This window comes from Malurus melanocephalus, unplaced genomic scaffold (assembly GCF_030028575.1).
Source record: "Malurus melanocephalus ecotype Western Australia unplaced genomic scaffold, MMel_1.1 scaffold_42, whole genome shotgun sequence".
NCBI classification, from domain to species: Eukaryota; Metazoa; Chordata; class Aves; order Passeriformes; family Maluridae; genus Malurus; species Malurus melanocephalus.
This window is the reverse complement of record NW_026623274.1, coordinates 376,474-395,906: the sequence shown is the minus strand read 5'-3', so window position 1 is coordinate 395,906 and position 19,433 is coordinate 376,474. Positions and strand designations below refer to the sequence as shown.

Here is a 19,433-nt window from a genome sequence, read left to right as displayed (position 1 = left end):
CCCTTCCTTAAGGGAAGAGAGGAAACCAGGTTAAAAGGACTACCTGGTAGTGAAGAAACTTAGGTCACTGAGTTCTACTTTCTGTCCTTTGCCCTAATAACTTGTGAACACTGCAGTGATCAGCTGCAACCAAATTAATTTTTTTAAGTAGATATTCATAGATATTGGGCACCATGGTGAGGTGGGTAAGGAATGCCAGAACAACATTTCAAAACAACAGGCTTAATACAGCTCTACATTATCTGTGTGTAGTAGCAGGACTGATTCTTGCATGAGAGGGGGAGAAGCCTAGGAAATGGGGGGACAAGACTCTTGTGACTTTCTGTGACTTCCTGTATTGTTTTTTCTTTTTATACAACGGGAAAGTACTCTTCAAAACTGAATGTCATTAATATCCTCTGCATGCAAAATGTGACTGATTAATTAGTGCTCTTGTTATGCTGTGTTGTCGTGCCCTTCTCCGAGTTTCAGGCTGCTTAGGTCATTCTGGGAGTGGGAAGAGAAACTTCATGTGCAGTTTCTCCTCCTGATAAGACTGCAGTCTCCTGATCTGCACTTAGGTGTGGCACTGTTGTGTCTCCACAGCAAGCTATGCCATTTCTGAAACTCTACACTCCAGTGTTGCTAATTGAAATGCATCATGAAAGATGTATGTTGTTCCATTCTTTTGTGTTAACCCAGCACAGGGGAATGTGCTACTCAGAAGGCATTCCTGAATATTTCTGTTAATTCTGGGGTAGCCTCCACATTTTCTCAATAGAGAAGGGATAAAGGGGGAAAAAGGCAAGGAACAGCTTGTTCWGTGTTGACATTATGGTGTTTTAAATAAAATAATTCTAAAGAGTCACTGAAGTAAATACTGAAATCTGTTTGATTTGTCAGCTTGCCAGGTTTGGGTAGCTGTTGTCCAGACCATAAATCAGAAAATTMATGGGTCGTAGGAGATTGGAACCTTTTTAAAAAAGATTAGAAGTCTTGGGGAAAAGTCTGCTTTGCATGGGATCTATAATGCATAATTATTGCTTTTAAGTCTCTCAGAAATGTGAAATGTCTCTTGCAGGTTCAGCAATCATCAAGARTAGGGATATGAGTCTTACTTAATTTATCAAACATAGTAAATATTTAATAATACAAAATTATTATTAATGCAATGTTGAGTTGCTGTGCATGTAAATTTTAATAGCTTCTTTTAAGTCCGTTAGAGGTTGTATGCAGAAGAAACTCATTAATTTTTCAGATAAAATTTTGTGCTGTGAAACTTCAAATCAGGAAGGTTCTAGTTACGGAGCAAGCATAGTACCTACGACATGTAGGTGAGCTTTTAAAAATGTCACATTTTACTGGGTGTTCTAACTAAAACTAGATAATTTTTGCTATAGAAGTGCCACATCTTACTGCTGAATTAGGAAGACTATTTAAACCAAACTGATTTAGGAAAGAAAGAGTTAAAAACAGATGACATATAGATGAACTGCAGCTTGAACTAAGAAAAGATAACTTGATACCCTTAGTTACCTAGAATGAGAAACTGACCTAAAGCAGAGGTTTTCAAGGCTTTTTTGAGAAGAGATTAGTACTTTGGAAATACCTTAGACTGTTTTTTTCTGAAAGTCCTTACAGTTCTACCAGCCTGCAAAAGCAGTTTGTAGATCTGATTCAGTTCTAAAATCTTTTTCTCTTTCAGTGCTGCAAACAATGCTCTTATCAGCCAAACTAATGGATCACAAGTAAGGGCTCTTTCATTCTTTMTAAAGGCAGTTTTCATGTGTCTCAACAGATTTGAGGATTTTGTTATTTGATCCTGAAATGTAGTGATTTGACCAATTCGAAGTTGCTGTTAACTACTAACTGTGTACACTACTGGAAAAAGCTGGGCATAGGTATCCAGTGCAATGGAAGTAAGGGAGGAAAATGGCCTTGCTTTGGTTTTGTGCTGCAGAAATGTTGATATGTTTTGTTCTCTTTAAAGTGTCATCACTTCATTAATGTGTGTGTARTAACTTGTTTATATTCTGTCTCCAAAGAGCTGGAACGCAAAGCCAAACCTACCTGTTCTAACAGCAGTTCCCTCTGCACCRGTCTTAGTGGAAATAGAAAACCTCCCAAGGAGCCCAGGAGCCAGCCAGCAAGATAAGAAGTGGTATGTTCAGCTTTGCTGGRAAAAGAATTTTGCTTGCTTATGCATGATTCAAGTAGCTTTTTCTTTATCTTTGCTTAAATAAGCTGCCATCCTTGTTTCTGTAMTGTAAGTTGACAATCAAGTTTGGGATGATGCAGCTGGTTTCTTCCTATGAACTGTTTCTAGAGAGGTGAGGACAACAGTCTTAGTCACTGCCAACCAAAAGAAAATTTCTTCAGGGGCTAAAGTAAYTAAGTCAGGAGTAGCATTTTCAAGTCTTGGAGAGAGCTGGGTCCTTCTCATTTGCCATAATATTCCTTAAAACCCTTTGCTTGGTATCATGGGGCCTTTGGATAATACAGAACCTTGTAAACTGGTATGCTTGTGAATTGTCTTTTCAGCCTTCTGAAATAGGCAAGCTGACTTTTCKCATGAGCTTGGGTGAAACGGGAGCTTGAGGAAAATGCCACAAGCTGAAGATAAGAGCTTTGATTTCATGTAACCAGAGTATTTGTTTTATGGATTAGATGAATCTCGACGTGAAGAGATTTTTGTTTGAAGATAGATAAATGCACATGTCATTTATCTTTTCTTAAACTAATTCTGTATTGCAAAGCTATTTTCAAACCAAAACTGACATATGTCAACCCGGTGGTTATGCACATGCCATCTTAACTTCTTTAGCTTCTCGTGCCTATGGCTTAYCGAAGAAGGGAAATTCTGGCTGCTGCCAGACTCATCAGGAGCAGCAATGGTGGAATGGAGTGACACAAAAGCTCTTATCCTAAGCAGTTTCAGCCCTCAGTGGAAAGGGTCTTTCTCCTGTTGTCAGGCATATGAGCCTGCTTTGCTTCAGTATCTCTTACAAGAAGATGATTGATACCTATTTCTTACAGTGCCTTGACAAATATACTTTAATTTTGTAAATTGTATTCATTTGAAGACTTCTAATACTATCAATTTTGAATGATAAGAGGAATGATAATTCTGCTTTGAGTTGCATTTTATTGACATTTCAATCAGAACATATGATCAATGCTGTTTTTCTTTCTTTTGCCCTTGATTTATCTAGTATCTGAAATCTGTGCTTGTCTGTGGTGGGATCCTGTTGATCGCTCGATTCCTTCCATGGTGGTGGGTGAAAGGTGGTGGYTTCTTTATTCTTCAGCATTCTTAATATGGTTTTATTTTTATTCTTTTGGCCGAATTGCAAGATGAATGCTAGATTCCTGTTTCCTTTGGCGGAAATGTTTAACTTTTGCTCCAGGCRGCTCTTCTTGGGTATCTGATTTGTGCTAATGTTGCTGCTACTGTTTGCAAGGCTGTTGTTGCTTCCTGGAATCCTGCTGSTTTGGTTCTGAAGCAGAGAGGCTCTATAGCCACTGTGTTTCAGGTTTGGGTTTGGTATGCCTGTTTCTAGGATTGAGAACTTGAGCCTGTCTGTCTTAACATTGTCAGGGAGTCTCAGCTTACACTCCAGCTGCTGCAGGATGTCGCATTTGGATAGAAGAGTGGGAGTGAATGCAAAATATACCTGCATGTAACCCAAAACAGTGTGTCCTAAAGAAAACAAGCTTCTTGGCAACTGATGCATTTTAATCGAGAATGCATTGCTTCTACTGTGTCTGTGTTACGTTTCTTTGAGACATTGTTACTGAAAGTAGTTTTCTTCTGGTTTTGGTTCCAGTGTTTACTGGAAGCAGTTACTGCCTGTTACAGAGGTTTTAGTGTGTTCACTGAACGCAGTACTGCCTGTAATAAAGTGCAAATCCAGCTGTAGAAAAAGACAACAGTTTGGAGTTGAGTCAGAAATTGAGTTACATTCTGGTTTCCTAGATGGGAAGTGSAGTTAGGTTAATGTAATTGCCAGAACATACATATTTATTGCTGGGGCCTGTTACTTGGCTATTGTGCCTGCAAGGGGTGTCTGGGTCCTGCTAACAAGATCTCCTTTCAACTGCTACTGTCTTTAATTGGCCTGTTTCTGCATGAATTATCTTTGCTTTCTGTCAGAAAAATAGTCTTCTTTTAGAGAGAGTTTGCCAAATGTTGTTGAGAACACCAAATCTTTTGGACTGTGGGTTTTGTAGATAGTTGGATTGAAGGGGTTTAGAAGTAAGGTCCCGACCTCCTGGGTTTCTGCACTCTGCTTGGCAGATGCCTGTATTGGCTACCTTGCAGCTTAGATCCCTTCCTAATGTCAATGTTTCCTTTAATTTAAAATGTTAATGCTGCAGCTGCCAACAGCAATTGYGCCAGATTGTAGAAAGTACTTTGCCAGATAAGGAAGGATTTTAGTATTTCTSTGTTTTGKTTTGTTTTKTTTTTTTAAACTTTGCTTCGTTCCTGTAAAATTATCAGTACAGGAAMGCTGTACTGGTCCTCAGGATCTGAAAATGGTCTGGATTATTAGCTGTGAGTTTGGAAAACCTAAAACATGATAGGTGTCTTTCTAAATTTAGCCTTTCCCCAAGAAGCTCTCTTTGTGCTAAGATAGGACAGGAGACAAAAATTTAATGCTTCCTTACTGTGGGATAAGCAGCGAATTTTTTTTTTTTGTGCTAGTGGATGTACCTTCCCCTTAAACACATGAGAGAAATGGTAAAATAAAGGAGCAAACTGTTGGGRATTGGAGCCCTCAGTATTCATGGGTCACTTCCTCAAAAACCAAAATTCTGAATTTACACATGGGTGACCTTTGTATAAATCCTGTCTCTTTTCTAAGGAAGACTATCCCTGAATGTTAATCATTTACTGCTGTTGTGAATCCTGCATGCTTTTCTGCTTCCCTGCCTTAACACGTGTGATCTTCTAACTCAGCTGTCTGTTAGGCTGTTCTGGAACATGAGAAGATGGAATTTGAGCTGAAGGCCATCTGACCCCTCTATGTGAACAGCAACAATCCTTCCACTTTGTTTAGATTTGGCTCATTAAGTCGAACCTTTTACATTACACTAAAGGAATACCTTTATTTTAGGAAGTTCCTTACTTCAGTACTTTATGAACTGCTTTTTTCCAAGCACTTTTTTGATACGTGACTGTGCCTTGTATCAGCCTCTCCTAAAACATACCGGTGAAGGATCGTAGTGCTACAAAGACAGCACTTAACAGATCATTGTCCATTTTGAAAGTATTTTAAAATTTGSCTGTTTCAGTTAATTGCTTATCCCTGCTGGTTTGGAGATGCTTGTGCTTAAAGCCTTCCAGTTTCCTAGCTAGGGACTCCTGCATAGTATTTTTCAAAATACTGCTTAAAGTTATGAGTGTTCTCCCTTGCTCCTATTTCTAGCTTTCGGAGGACTTTATTCCAACTGTGGTAAAGACTGGCCATAACTGTGCATGGCATTCCTGTGGGTTTGATTTTAGRAATTCTAAATTTGAAGTTTACATACCATTATGCCTTCATATGCAAAATTAGAAAGTGAGGTCTTAGTTTGTGTTGTGRCCTTTTGTAAAAGAGTCCTTTTCCAACTAAATTTTTACGTTAATGCAAGTTACAGCTGCAGGCAACTTTTTCAGTCGTACTAGTCACTTAGTCACCTAAATTGTGGATGATTTKTCTGCTCTACTATTTGTTCCTGTACAGTAATGTTCATTTTTTCTGAGYTTCTATTTTCTTGTCMTTTTTTTAAAATTTGCWTTAAAATCTGCTCTTTCCAATCACTTTGAAAACTGGCATGGCTTAGAGATACTTGCTTCAGGTGTACATKTAGAGCTGCCACTTAAACTCGTTTTCTGCAAATAAAGTATGCTGTAYACATCAGAGGTCTGTTCCTCCACATTATTTTCTCCCATCTGTAAAATGCACATGGTTCTTGCTTAGTTCCATGAAGTGTTTTGAAATATGAAAGGCTTTGCTTACAATTCCCAAACGTAATGTATACATGGGAGCGCTTAACGTGTCATTTCAGACTTGTGCAAAAATGTGCATGATGCTGTGCAGAAAAGGGGTTTATTTGGCAGTGTCATCATGTGCACGTGTCCTTGCATGCCTGTCCTTCAGCATTTACCTTCCAGGAATGCTCCTTCTCCTTGTCTTTTCGCATCAATCTTCTTGTCTTCACCTTTGYTTTACTTTTCCACCCTGTCTCTCCTCCGTGCCCATAACTAATTTTCCCCTCCCGCTCCCCAACGCTCCAGGCCCCCTGACGCCGCCGGCCGYTGTCACCGTGGTGGAGCCGCGTGGGAGGCGTGGGCCCCGCCGAGGAGCCGCGCTGCGGACGGCCAGTACCCCGCGTTTGTCCATGAGCACAACGCCAGGAACGCGGGGCTGCACGGCAATGCTGCTGCCTGTGCTGTGCAAGCCACCATGACCAGTCTGTGACACCTGGGCCTTGCTGSAGCTCGGCACTGCTCTCGGCAGGGGCTGGGAAATGACCTCCTGAGCTCTCTCTGGGACAAGGACAACGGACCCAAAGCTGACTATAGAGGGGCAAAAGCTTTTATTACAAAGGCTCTGCGGATTGTGCCGTTGGTATTTAGTCTTTAAAGAAAAACGACATCTAGACCAGAAGCCAGGCGTCAGTCTTACATTGCAAACAGTATATATCTATTTATGTGTGCATATAGATAGATATACGTTTTAAATTGTGTTAAGGTTTTTCTTAATGACCAAAATATTGATATTTTAGTGTGTTTATCTTTGAGAGCCATGCAGGGAGTCACATTCGTTATAAAACTACGTATGCAACTAGTGGGTTATAATAYGGTTTCAAAAATCTCAGAAAAAATAGAGGATGTAACTGCCCCTCCTTTTGAACCATGATCATGTGAAAATATATAAGATACATGGTTGATCTGAACATTAACTTTTTTTTTCACTTGAGACCCCTTCTGAAAAATACTGTTTGAAAATGGAATAGAATTATTTTCAATTTTTTAAGAATAAATTTATCAGAACTCTCAAAAAGGCAAAGAGTAATTTTTTATTAGTATTATTTTTTGCTTTTTTCAAGTTTTTCTTTCTTTTTTGCTTCTGTGGTACAGGTGAAAAGAAACAGAAATATTTCGTGACAAGCACCAGTGCCATATGATTCACGAGGTTAATTGTTAAGTCAGAGGTTAAGACTCCAGCTTCATGGCTCATTGGTGTTCTTGGGGGCCTTTAACAACATGAGGAAAAAACCTTTACCCTTCAACACGTTGTGTTTTCTGAAGTTTGTTGTTTTTAAATTACAATATTCTTTTCCTATTAAAAAAAAAAGAAAGTTGTAACAGAGGGCTTTTAAAACTATTTATATTTAGCTTTTAGGATAARGAAGTTGTGTGAATGATTTTCAAATTGTTTCACTGTTTCAAATTGCCACAGASCCCAGAAATAAAAAAACTATTGTTTTCAGATACCCAGGCCTGAAGAACCAAGAAAGTAAGTGTCAGCCAGGACATAACTTAATATTGCCTGAGATATTTTGGCCTCCTCACCCCTGCATCTGATGTGGGGAAAGAGTTTACTAATGAAATATGAGTCTCTATTTTACAACTCTGCTAAAAAAGATGTATGAACAAGCTGCATGCTAAAGATATGTGAGACCTACCAAGCTGATAGGAGAAATYTCTTGTGCTCTTTTTAGTTTTAGGTTTTGCATGGTGGATGTTGTAAACTCCTGGAGTGAAACAAACACCTTTGTTTCTTTCTTTTTTTATAAAGTCGCATAAGAATATGCAAATGTAAACAGGTTGTTTAACTTTACAGTATGATATAATATCTGTGTAGTTGAGAGAGAAAGTCACTGATTTGAACAGAGGAATTTGGGATAGTTTTGTTATTAAAGTACAAGAACACTGCTGCAATAACAAGTCACTGTTTTWTTGCAGAGTTTTAAGTTGAGATGTGCTTTTGTCAGGGCCAGGTCAGTAGTGGCTCGGGTATCAGAGAAGTTTTGTGTGGCTGTCACAGAACGAAAGAATGGTTGAGGCTGGARGATGCCTCTGGAGATCATGCAGTCCACCCCCATGGTAAGAGCAGGATGGAGAAGAACAGGTTGTTCAGGAACCATCCCACACAGGTTTTGAGTTATCTCCAAGGATGGAGACTTCACACCCTCCAGAGACATGTTTCACCAACCTCACAGGAAGAGGTTGATAAAAACACATTTTTATCTTGTGTTTACWGTGGAATATTCTGTATTAGTGTTTGTGCCCATTGCCTCTTGTCCTTTCTCTGGGCTCCTTTGTGAAGAGTTTGGCTGCTGTCTTTGCTCCCTTCATCAGGTTTTTATACRCATTGCTGAGATCCTCCTGAGCTTTCTCCTCTCCAGGCTGAGCAGTCCCAGCTCTCAGGCTCACATCCTAGCTCAGACACTCCTGTCCCTTTGTTGTCCTTGTGGCCCTTTGCTGCACTCCCTCCAGTATATCCATGTGTCTTGTCTTGGGAAGCCCAGAGCTGGGCACAGCKCTCCAGGGTGTCTCAGTGCTGAGCAGAGGGCTGGTGACCCTTCTGATGGTCTTGGATTGCCCTGGGATTCATGGCAAGTTTGGTAATCAAAGCTGTGGCTTAGGTTATTTTAGCAGTTTTTTTCCATGACAGATTCAGGATAGGGGAWGCAGCCTGAAACCCATCTGCCTTTTGAACTGATTTATTTCAGTATGATACATGTTGTATGMTTTTGCCTTGTGGCTTTGACTCTTGCATGCATCCTGAGGGTTCATTTTCCTCTGTGCTGGGCTTATTTTGGTAAGACTTGATGACTTAGGAAGAATTATTATCCTGATCTTTATTAGGGTGAGTCAGGTCTTAATAGCAGAGAGAGAAATTCTATCACACTGGTACCATCACCACTAAGCTGCATGGACAGGTCATGTCCTCTAGGAATTGCARTGAGGGAGTACATGGATGTCTTTCTGTGGTGACAGATCTTTGTTTAATATGCCCAAAGCTTCTACAGCCAGGACGTTTTGCTAAGCATGTTTTCTTTCCTTTCCTTGTATATATTATGCTATGTAAGTATTTGGAATTATCTTCAAATAAATAGGAGACAGCAGAGGTCTTGGAATAGATTAGAAACTTGATTAAAAACTGAATTTGTGGGAACTGTCTTCATTTGTAGGATCTTACATCCCCAGAATTTCTCCTTTTGCTTTCCTYACTTGGAAAAGGGAGCTTTTTTCTTTTTTTTTTTAGTAGCATTTTTGTTTCGGAGGAAACAATTCAAAAAGTCTTAAATTCACTACTCTTTTTATCTTCAGGTACAACATTGGATGCCCCAAAATTAAGAAAATTAACAAAAAATTTAATCCTAATATACTACCTTGCAGAGTCTATGTGAGAGGGTGTTCTGTGTCACTACCAATTTGAAAAAAATTATAAATGAGCTTTCAATTTCATGCTGTTGGAAATCAGATTGTTTCYAAGAGAACAACCTCTTTTATAGGATTCAGTTACTGTATTTTGAARATAGTATTTCACAAACCAGCATGAAGTATTGCTTTGTTTTTCAACTAGGGAGTTAAAACCCAAACCACTTGTAACTGAGAGCTTTCTCAGTCATGTTACACATTGAGTGCTGTGTGGTACATACTTATACCAATATATTGGTCAGGCAAAAAGAAGGGATAATGCAGTACCTACTCCCTTAACTGTGTGAGCTCCCTGAGCATGTAATGACTTATTAGTGGGTGTACAAACCTTTACATGCACTACAACAACCCTTCATTATTCCTATATTCATAATTATTTATATGGCTTGAGCTCTGGTATCTTTTATCAGCATTTCCCACAGAGTATTTCTTAAAATATGCTGGTAGGAGTTGATTTGAAGACATAAAACCTGGTATTTACTACTATGCAGTTCAAAATATCCCTTTGTATGTGGGTAAATGTAGGAAGGCTAGTGCCTGTTCCATTCACAATTTCCCTTATGGCTGGTGTGCCAGTTCATCAGTGTTTTATAGGAAGTGTCAGTAATTCTTTGCAGTGAATTCAAGTTTCATGTGCTTTTTGCATCCATAGTTTGGCCATTTATGAAGCCTCSTGGTAATCTGCTGGTGCTCTGAAGAAGGTGAAGTGTCTGAGAGGCTTCAGAGGTTTTAATGCTCTTTGCAGAACTCATGCCTGTGAATTCCAATGGCTGAGGGTGTCCCAAATATGGCTTTCCTTCTGCTGACTGCGTGTCTCAGGGTGGCTGAGGAGTTGTTTCAGTGGGTCTAAAGGCAAGTTGAATTCTGGCTTAGGAGGCTTCCTTGAAATTATCTAAAACTCTTTTAGTTTCCCTGAGGCCTTGCTCCTGTGTGGGGTGAAGCTGCAGGGACTCACCCTGGTTGTCTGCCTCAGCCATGTCTCCTTCCCAGGGCACAAATGGCAGGAAGGTTTTTTCCCCAAACTTTGGTCATCTCAGTGTAAATAGTACCCAGCCTTTTGGATGTGCACAGCTTTTGGAGCATGCTGGACATTAAATGTGCTGTTTGAGTATGTTGCCAGATTTTAAGACTGACCTTATCTGTAGCAGGCAAGTTGTTGAATCAACTCTCATCTGTCTAGTAAATGTTAYTGTATTAGTCACAAGGAGGAAAAATCTAGTATAATTATCCTAGCAATTAATAAGGATAAATTCCATTTTTCATGCATTTGCTCTGTGCTACAATGCTAAGGAAATCATTAGGAGATTCAAGCACAAGAAGTGTTACTGGTGCTCTACATCACCCCTCTGATGTGGAGTTCRTAGCAGCTTATTCTGAGTTCCTTCAGCATGTCATGGGGTCAGCAACTCCATGCTGTAGGTAAAACCTGAGCTTCTCATAATGATTGTCATATTAAAGWTTTTGGAGACTATTTACAGAGAACTGTCAGAAAATAGAAAGAAAATTGTTGTCTCCATGTGAAGATTATAAAACATTTTCATTCTCATGTATCAGCATGGAAAGAGTTGGGATTCAATCTCACTTTGTTGCCTTAATTGGAAGAACATCTATTTCTGTTAGTTCTAACAATTAAATCTCTGTGTCCATCATTCCCTCTCTGCAAGACTGCTGTTTGCCTTTTCTCATTAGTGGTGCRGAGAGAGGCTGCACAGGAGGTTGAAAAATTTTCCAATTACTTGCTTTGCTAGTAGCTTCTTATTCCACTGCTTTAAGAGAATCAAGCCAGTGGCCTCAATTTGCCTCACAGCAATTAATTGACTTATGATGATTGGTACATTATTAGCACTAAAACGGTGATAACCTGTTATCTGTTTCAGAAGTGTATATTTAACATTGAAAGGATTCTTTTGTGTGCTTGAGCTGGAGGGGGAGGAGTTTTTCCTGGAGCCTGTAGTGACAACAGGCCACTGCTTCCAGATTCCTGGGGCTRGAGAGAGGCATGAGGCATTAACTTGGTAGTGGTAAGGGAGAAGCTGGTCTAAACCATAAGGTAGAAAACTTTACTTGTCTGTGCTTAAGGGTAGGTTCTGTTGTGATGCACATGGGCTTGGTGTTATTGTTCTCTTATTTGGGATGGGACTTGCAAAAGGGWTTGATAGATTTTTCATCCTAAACCAATATTGCAGCCAAACTGAGAGAGTGACTGTTGATTGAAATGGACAGCAGTAAAGCTGCAGTTGTGTGCACAGGCCGTCTGATTAACCATTGTGTTGTGCAGCAGTGGTTTCTGTGTTTGTWAGCTTGCTGTTAGGATAGCTTTAGCTATGCTCAAGCTTTAGAGAGATGTATGAGATTCCTGACTTCTTAYACAACATAAGGATCATAATATAATTTTTGTTATTATAGTTGTTTTTCTTTTTCATTGAAAATACAGCTCATAGGGCAAAATAAAAAGGAGACATTTCCGTCAGAAACCAAAGGAGGTGAAACAAGTCATGGTTACAGGGTACAGAGTACATGCTGTGCTTCRCTTAAAATACTGTGACTGCTTAGATTTTATTCCCATCTCTGCCTAAGTTAACAAAACTGAAACTGGTTCTAGGTGTGCCTGAACAGTGTCACCTGTAACAGTGTCAGTGCAGACCTGTGCAGAGCACCCTTCTGTCCTCTGTTCTGCCTACAAGTGTTGGGTGAAGTGCTACACAAACAGCTTTTTGTGATACCAACTTCCCTCCCCCTAACTTTTTTCAGTCATGTGAAAATCCTGGAGTATCCTGAGTTTGTCAAATGTTTGTTCCAAAAAGTGTATTTAATGGATAAAGACTTCCTTCTCCCTTCACTTTTTTCATTGCTGTGTGATGACACAGCAGGCAACATTGACCTGTTCTTTATGAAGTCACTTACACAGACATGAAATGTTTTTCTTAATTTTCATGTTTTTTTAATCTCACTGAAAGCCACTGTCTGTTAGCTACCTGAAACAGATTTTGTAGATTSTGTCTGGTCAGCAGAAGACAGCTTGAATAAAGAGATTGCATGTRTAAAAGCTTTTTCTTGTTACAGGAAGAGTGGTAACATGGTTGYGCGTCTCTCTGCCCATCTTTCTGCCTTTGCAGCATACCTCTTGTTGATTTGCTAGACAGCACAGAGTTGCCAGAAACTTGTGTGGATGATGCTGTGGGCCGTCCAGTTGTTGGGTTGGCAACAGAAGACTCCGAAGAGGCTGTTAGTGGCCCTCCTCCTGGCACGAAGGAAACTGCTGCGGAAAAAGCAGACTCTGATCGTAAGCAAACTTACAAATTTTTCCCTATTATGATGTGTGAGATCAARATTAAATAATTAGTTTAATATGAGATTGTTTCCTTACAAAAAATGCAGAATTTTTTTAGGAAGCTTTTTTTGTTAATGTGCATAAAGACAATTTTGCCTACCAGTAGGAGAAGAAGGACAGAGGTACAAGGGACAAATCAGTTCTTCAGTGGATGTGACTTTGTCCACAAATACTGTGAAGTGCAGGCATCTAAGCAATTAACTCTGTGTGCTGGCTTGCTTGCTCACTGTGAGGATGGCTGGGTAGATTAACTCGCAGGAGTGCAGAGTGCTGTGATTTGGTGCACACAGTCTGTAGGCTTGAATCTTACACTAAAGCTTGAGCAGGTAGATTCCCGGATCCCTATGCGTTTTCACACAACTTCAAAATTATGTAAAAAAATTGGTATCAGCAATCCCTGTTACAAGTCAAATAACCCCATGGTAACATTAGGAAGATAATACCTTATTTGTCTTTTTCAGCATTTGAAGACGCATTCCTGAAACTGAAACAGCTGGAGACAGAGCGCAGCAGTCCTGTGCCGACTGAGCGTCCCAATGTGAACATAAACATACAGGTACTTGGGCTTCATTCCCCTGCCACTGTCCTGAATTTTGTACAGATCATTCTGAAAAGCCTTCCAGTTGCCTTGGTCTGTTTGCAAGACCTTTAAGAAGTTGAGTAATACTGGGGGATAGTAAAGGAAATACAAATGCTTAATGATATATAAACCTGTGTGTGACGGGGCAGTGAGACAAAGATGGGGAYAGAATCCATGTGTGCAGACTGCAGCCTGGTGAGATTGTCTAAAATCAGGGGGAGTCAAAGGCGTAAACGCATGAAATGTTTCTCGGTTGTCTTTATCTGTAGGTTATTACCACTGTGCTGTGTAGTTCACTCTTTTTTTGGAAAGGCTGAGCTGCTTTCCTGGCATTTTTCAGTTCCGAGAAGGTTGTTCTGACGTTTTGTTTTGAGTGGAGTTTGCTGATGATCCATCCCTCCTGTTAAGTAACCAGTTTGTACCTGCTCTCTGATGTAGGTGTTAGTGCTCTGTGTTTACATAGAGAGGAGTGATGTGGTTTGATTTACTGCTCTCAAATCCCTCTGAACAAGTCAGGCTGCACTTCACGGGCAGCTGAGCCAAAGTACAAACCTGAGTGCCCTGAAGAGGGCAAGGGCACTCTTCTCCCTTCTTCCTCTTCACTCTTCCTTCCCCAGCTTCCTTCTCTCCTCTGTCACCACCAGGCATCASTGCAGGTTTCAGTGAACAAATTTATCTACAAAGTGGCAAAGAGTTTTTTTTCCCTGCCTTTGTTTTGAACTTTTTGTTGAGTTGCCAGGTTTCTTTAGGTTTTTAGCTTGTTTTTTAAGTTAGTAAATAGTGAGTTAAATAGGTTTATGGAAGGGGTCAAAGAAATGCCAGAGCCATAGTGAAAATAAGTAGTGTTGTTAGAAGAGATGGAGAGTCCAGGATCTTCCCTGACAACAGCAGTCAATTTTGATAGATTCACTGGTTACCAGACAACTGCCCCCGTACAGGATATTATTTTGTGTGTTTTAATGAGCTTTAAAAAATGTGAAATTTAATTTTCCCTTAATCTGCTTTCCCTGATGCAAAAGCTTTGGGAGATTCTTGTGTTTTGGGCAAGCAGARAGAGTAAAACACCTGACAGTGTTATCTCTTTTTGGGCTACCCTCCCTTGCAGGGAGGCCCGAAGATTTATCTAACTTTGAGTGAAACAGCTATGATTTTTCTTGCTCCCTGGATAGTAACAGGAACCAGGTGCCAGGAGAGGTGTTTAGCAGTATGTGTTTGAGCTGAGCCYGCTCCTAAGCATTTGTTTTCCACCTCCATGTGAGAGAAGGCTGTGGGTGGTGCTGCAGGCTCCTTGGCTCATGTCCCTTTAAGGGCTGCCTTGTGCACCTCTGCTTGGTGAGTGCATTACAAAGATTACCAGGTCTCTAAGAAGATTAGTCAGTAGCCTGTAGGTCCTGTTGTGCTGAAACACTGCTTCTACATAAACTAAAGCAAGCACACACGGTTTATTTAAGAATRTTTTAGCCTGCTGAGCTCCACTTTAGTTCAGACAGAGAGGGGAAAAACATTTCATGGGTTAATTGAAGAGAACAGACCRAAAGTGTTTCAGTGGTTTTTAAATCATGGCTGATTTATAATAAGCAAGCTAAGGTTCCTGTAATGAGCTAATCTAACAAACAGCTGCCAATACAGTACAGTCACAATCATCCAGCTGCTGTCACATGAGGTGCCAAGTAACTTTAGAGGTTGTAGGTGCTGTGGTGACAGTTRCCTGATTAGAGAACAAGAACATTTGCATAACAGAGAATTATGGCTCAACAGTATGTCAATAGGTGGGTAAAGGAGAGCTCAGCTTTCAATAAGGAAATGCAAATTATTTTATGAAAATGTAAGAGTAGATCATCAGAGGGTTTTTAGGGTAGAAGAGATAGAATAAAACTTTTCAACCTATGATGTGCCTCACCAAGAAGTCACTTGAGARTGTTTGTTTAAAAAAGATAGACACAGATTAGAGACTCTGCATACTTGAAATTCCCTATGCTTCAGATTGCAAAGACGTGTAGGTTACAGTAGCGCCAAATGAGCACACCCTTCAGAGAGGAAGGTTAATGGTTTGGAAATCAGTCCTGAAAGGAATCACCTGAAAGGCACTATTAAAAATACTGTTTCCTGCCTTTGAAGGCTGCTTTAGAAAAAATAGAAGCTTTCATTTATGGTCTTTGTTACCAAATATACCTATGGGGTCTTCTCCTGCACTTACTCTTCTTCTTAATCTATTGGTAAAAKAAGAGTTTGTGGTATCCTCTTCTGGCAGAATTGTATGGGACTGCAATATATCCTCTAAAAGCCTGCAATAAGCTTAGATCCTGGAGTGTGCTGTTACTTCAGAGGGAATGCAGTGTTGCAGAGTTCTCTGAACTCGTGTGATTACAAATTTCAGCATGTCTCATCTCACTTAAGATTTACCAGTATATAACATACTTACCTATGTAGAAACTGTTCCAGTACACAAGAGGTTTGGCAAAATGCRTTGGGGAAAAGCATTACCTTTCTGCTTATGAAGGCAGAGCTGCATTCTGAACTTCATGATGTTGTTATATGCCAATGAACTACTCGCTTCAGCTTTGTTAATTGAAATTTTCTGTTTTCCATGGGGACAGAGATGGCCTGACAGTCATCTTTATGTAATTCTATACTTGCAATCAATCAATCCTGATTGATTTCTTTGATAGGGAAATATTTATCTAGCTACCCCTATTCTTCTAGAGAAGAGGAAGCAGAGAGAATGAATGGCTTCATTCTTCCCTGCTGCCCACTGCCAAAATCTGTTGGGATGGAAAAATGCAACTTTGTCCTTTCCCAGCTTTCACTGGTCATTTCACATAAATGACCAGATCTGACTAAGAGAGCAAATAGCTTTAAAAACATCAACACTCTGCTTTCTTCAGCYTCTGAAGGGAAATGAACAATAAAGCTTCACCCTGTTTGCCCGTGTTCAAAGTCTGCTCCCAAGTCAGAAATGTAAGAACATGACATGAGGGTTTACTTTTTCTGAATTTGTTGTGATCTGTAAATACATGGAAGTGACTCCAAAATGTGCCTGTATTAGACTCCATCTTCCTGCACAAAGTGATTTTTAGTGATACCAGGAGCACAGCTCAAAAGCACAAAGGATTGGGATCACATACCTTGTTAGTGCCTTTAATCTTTCCTTGTCTTCTTACATCGCTGCCTAGCTCCATATTTTGATTGAAGAACACAGTACAAGTGTAGTTTGTCTAGTCATGGAAACAACAAACATTTGTAATGAGCTAGAATAATTACAAACCCCAGCAGCTTTACTCTTATGTGTAAACAACTGAAATGTCTTGTAAATTAGACTTCTTGAGGCGTTAGCGGGTGCTGGATGCTTTTCCCTCTAGTTATGTGCTTTTTTCATTTAAAAAAATCTGTAAGACACCTATACTGTTTACAAGTACAAAAAGCTGGATGCTTTTCCCTCTAGTTACATGCTTTTTTATCTAAAAAAACCGGTAAGACACCTATGCTGTTTACAAGTACGAAATAAACAGGGTTGATAAAAATGGATCATTAATGTTAAGAGAAATATTTCCTTGGTGGTGTGAAACTTACACTCTATTAAATTAAAATGCTCTGTATTAGTATTAAGCTTTCTAAAAGTAGGGAGTCTAATACTTAATAGACTAGAGTGACCTAATTAAATTGATTGTTTGGATGGAGGAAGCTGAGAGGAAGTTCAACAATAAAATGGTTCTTCAAGCATCACTTGTCCTGATGTGCTCAATTAAAATGATAGATTTACTGTATTAGTAGAATAATGCATTCAAAATGCTGTGAAGGTACTGTCACACACAGCATCTGGTTCAGTAAGGTCCAGTGTAAAGACTTAAAGATTTACAGTTGAGTGCTGCAGCTGTACAAATAATAATAGTTTGGTTGTAATTACTCCTTTTGRCAATTCCAGCAGCTTCTCTAAAATTATTAGACTTAAATGTCTAATAATTGTTAATTTTCATAAATCATGGCAATAGYCCTTAGCAGCACTTGGTTGTTGATCCTCATAAAAAGCCGAAAGTGGATGGAGAGCTGTAGGGAGATAGGTGTTCAGCTCTTTTTAACTGCTCTGTGCTGCTCTCTCTGTCTGCAATGGTTTTCATTCCTTCTGTTCGAGGTGCGAGGAGGGAGGAGTGCAGCAGGATTGTCCCTGCTCTGGGAAGTCCTGCAGCACTTGCTGGGAAGAGCCAGCCAGAGACTGGCATATGGTGAGGAAAGCAGGACTCTGTCTCCCCCTGCTGAGTCATACCCTCAGAAGGAAGGTCACAGGGTTTAGTTTTCACTCAGCTAATTAACTTCTGCCACTAATCAAATAGCAATTAGTAGATTGAATGTTTAATTAACATTTTATAATTAAGAAATGTGATGCACATAATGAAATATACTGTAGTGAAAGGTATCTCGTTCTTATTTCTTCTTATTATGTATCTGGCTGCCAGTTTGCTGTGATATAATCAGTGGTGGRAGAGGTAGTTAGTAGCACATTAATTAAACTCTTGTTCTAATTTGTAAGTGGATTTTAAATTAAAAATSTTCCCAACTTGCATTTGAGAGTAAATCAACTTTTACTTAGGCTATAGCAGCACCATATAATGACTGTTATATTGATCTCCTGTCAGTAGACTAGGCTGTGGTTTTAGGATGCACTTCATTTCTTGCACACTGTATTTTTAGCATAGGATTTTACATATCCACATGTAAGCATTGTGCTTTTTATATTTTGTGTTGCCCTGACTTTACAAGTAAGTTCCAAAATARAGGAGAAAATTGCCTTTTAATTTCAGTATAAATCTGCTGACTTYCTGCTCACTTCTTAGCCTTGTTTTTATTTTGAGATGTTGATAAACTTCAGCCCAGACTTGTCCATCGCAAAAAACTACTTCTGATAAAAATGTTTTCATGTCTAGGATGAAGTGGTGAAGTTGACAGATAAATGTCTTAACAATGCAATCGAGAGCCCAATCGTAGCAGCAAAGTGGCTTCCAGCAGATCTCAAAAGCAATATCCTGAAGGCCCAGGCAGAAGCAGGGCACAAGGTAAATACTCSACTGAACAGAGCTGTGACGCTCTCAAATGTTTCATTTCTCTTCAATTGCCTGATGTTGGTGAAGGAGCCTTGCAGATAAGGGTGTTCCAAGAGCCTTGTCCAAGGTAGAGTCAGCCAGCTTTWCAGCCTTTCTTTCAGCCTGTCCTCAGTTATAATGGTCCTGTACTGGAACAGTTTCCCAAGGAGACATTTCTGTCCTTGATGATACTCATCAGTARCAGGACAGGACCCTGAGCAAACCCTGGTTTGAGTGGTCATTGAGACAGGTAACCTCCAAAGATTGGCATCTAATCAATTAATTATTCTATCACTAGGTCCGTGCTTCTTGCATTTTGTGGTAAATTCCTTAGCAAATAATGGTATTTTATTTGGCTATATTGGTGAATTATTTTTAGTTCTGTGCTGAAGTTGTCACATAGAATTGATGTTCTAAGCCTCTGAGCTGTAGACGAACACGTTTTTGTGCTGCGATAGAGACACTCACTGTGAATCTCAGAACTGACACAAGATGGAAACAGGTTTCAGAAATGTATGTCTCTGTTCATTTCTTTTTCTCAGGCTGGAAAAGATGACAGCATGACAGGTGTCAAGAATTCCAATATTCAAGAGGCTGCTGCCAGGTACTGAATAGATTTGTAAGAAACATGTGATGTGATTACCTCAGTACAGGACTGAGAACCTGCATTCAGTGTGGCCTGCCAGTGGCTCARTCATGATTGCATTTTACCTTGCATAGGGTACTTAACCTCGTGAGTGTGAAGTGTTTTTTTGAAATGAAAACCAGGATGATTATTGCTAAGTTTTATTACGTACAAGGTAACACAGATGCTCTTCATTCTCCCATGCATATGGCCATTGTTGCAACAGCAATTTCGATCACTAATTATTTCTGAAATATGAGCAGCTTCTGTGTGGGGAGAGGGGATGGATCAGTTTGCAGTAGCTGTTTTCTAGTAGAKAAAAAGAATTGTGTACAAACCCCTGACAGTGACAGTTGTTTTCCTRGAAACTACTAAATATGAAATGATTKCAGGGTCCAGTGGCATTG

At 39.8% G+C, this 19,433-nt stretch overlaps 1 protein-coding gene across 4 annotated transcripts in view; it reads left to right on the top strand.

Annotated features, from left to right (window-relative positions):
• EPB41L5 (erythrocyte membrane protein band 4.1 like 5) overlaps positions 1 to 19,433 on the top strand; it is a 52,015-nt gene that overhangs the window by 27,562 nt on the left and 5,020 nt on the right. For all 4 annotated transcript variants that reach the window (XM_057364757.1, XM_057364756.1, XM_057364758.1 and 1 more), the window contains exons 15-20: positions 1,685 to 1,727; positions 2,025 to 2,140; positions 12,532 to 12,698; positions 13,208 to 13,302; positions 18,246 to 18,374; positions 18,944 to 19,005. In XM_057364757.1, coding sequence (XP_057220740.1) covers positions 1,685 to 1,727; positions 2,025 to 2,140; positions 12,532 to 12,698; positions 13,208 to 13,302; positions 18,246 to 18,374; positions 18,944 to 19,005 — 612 coding nt within the window. The remainder of the gene's footprint in view (positions 1 to 1,684; positions 1,728 to 2,024; positions 2,141 to 12,531; positions 12,699 to 13,207; positions 13,303 to 18,245; positions 18,375 to 18,943; positions 19,006 to 19,433) is intronic.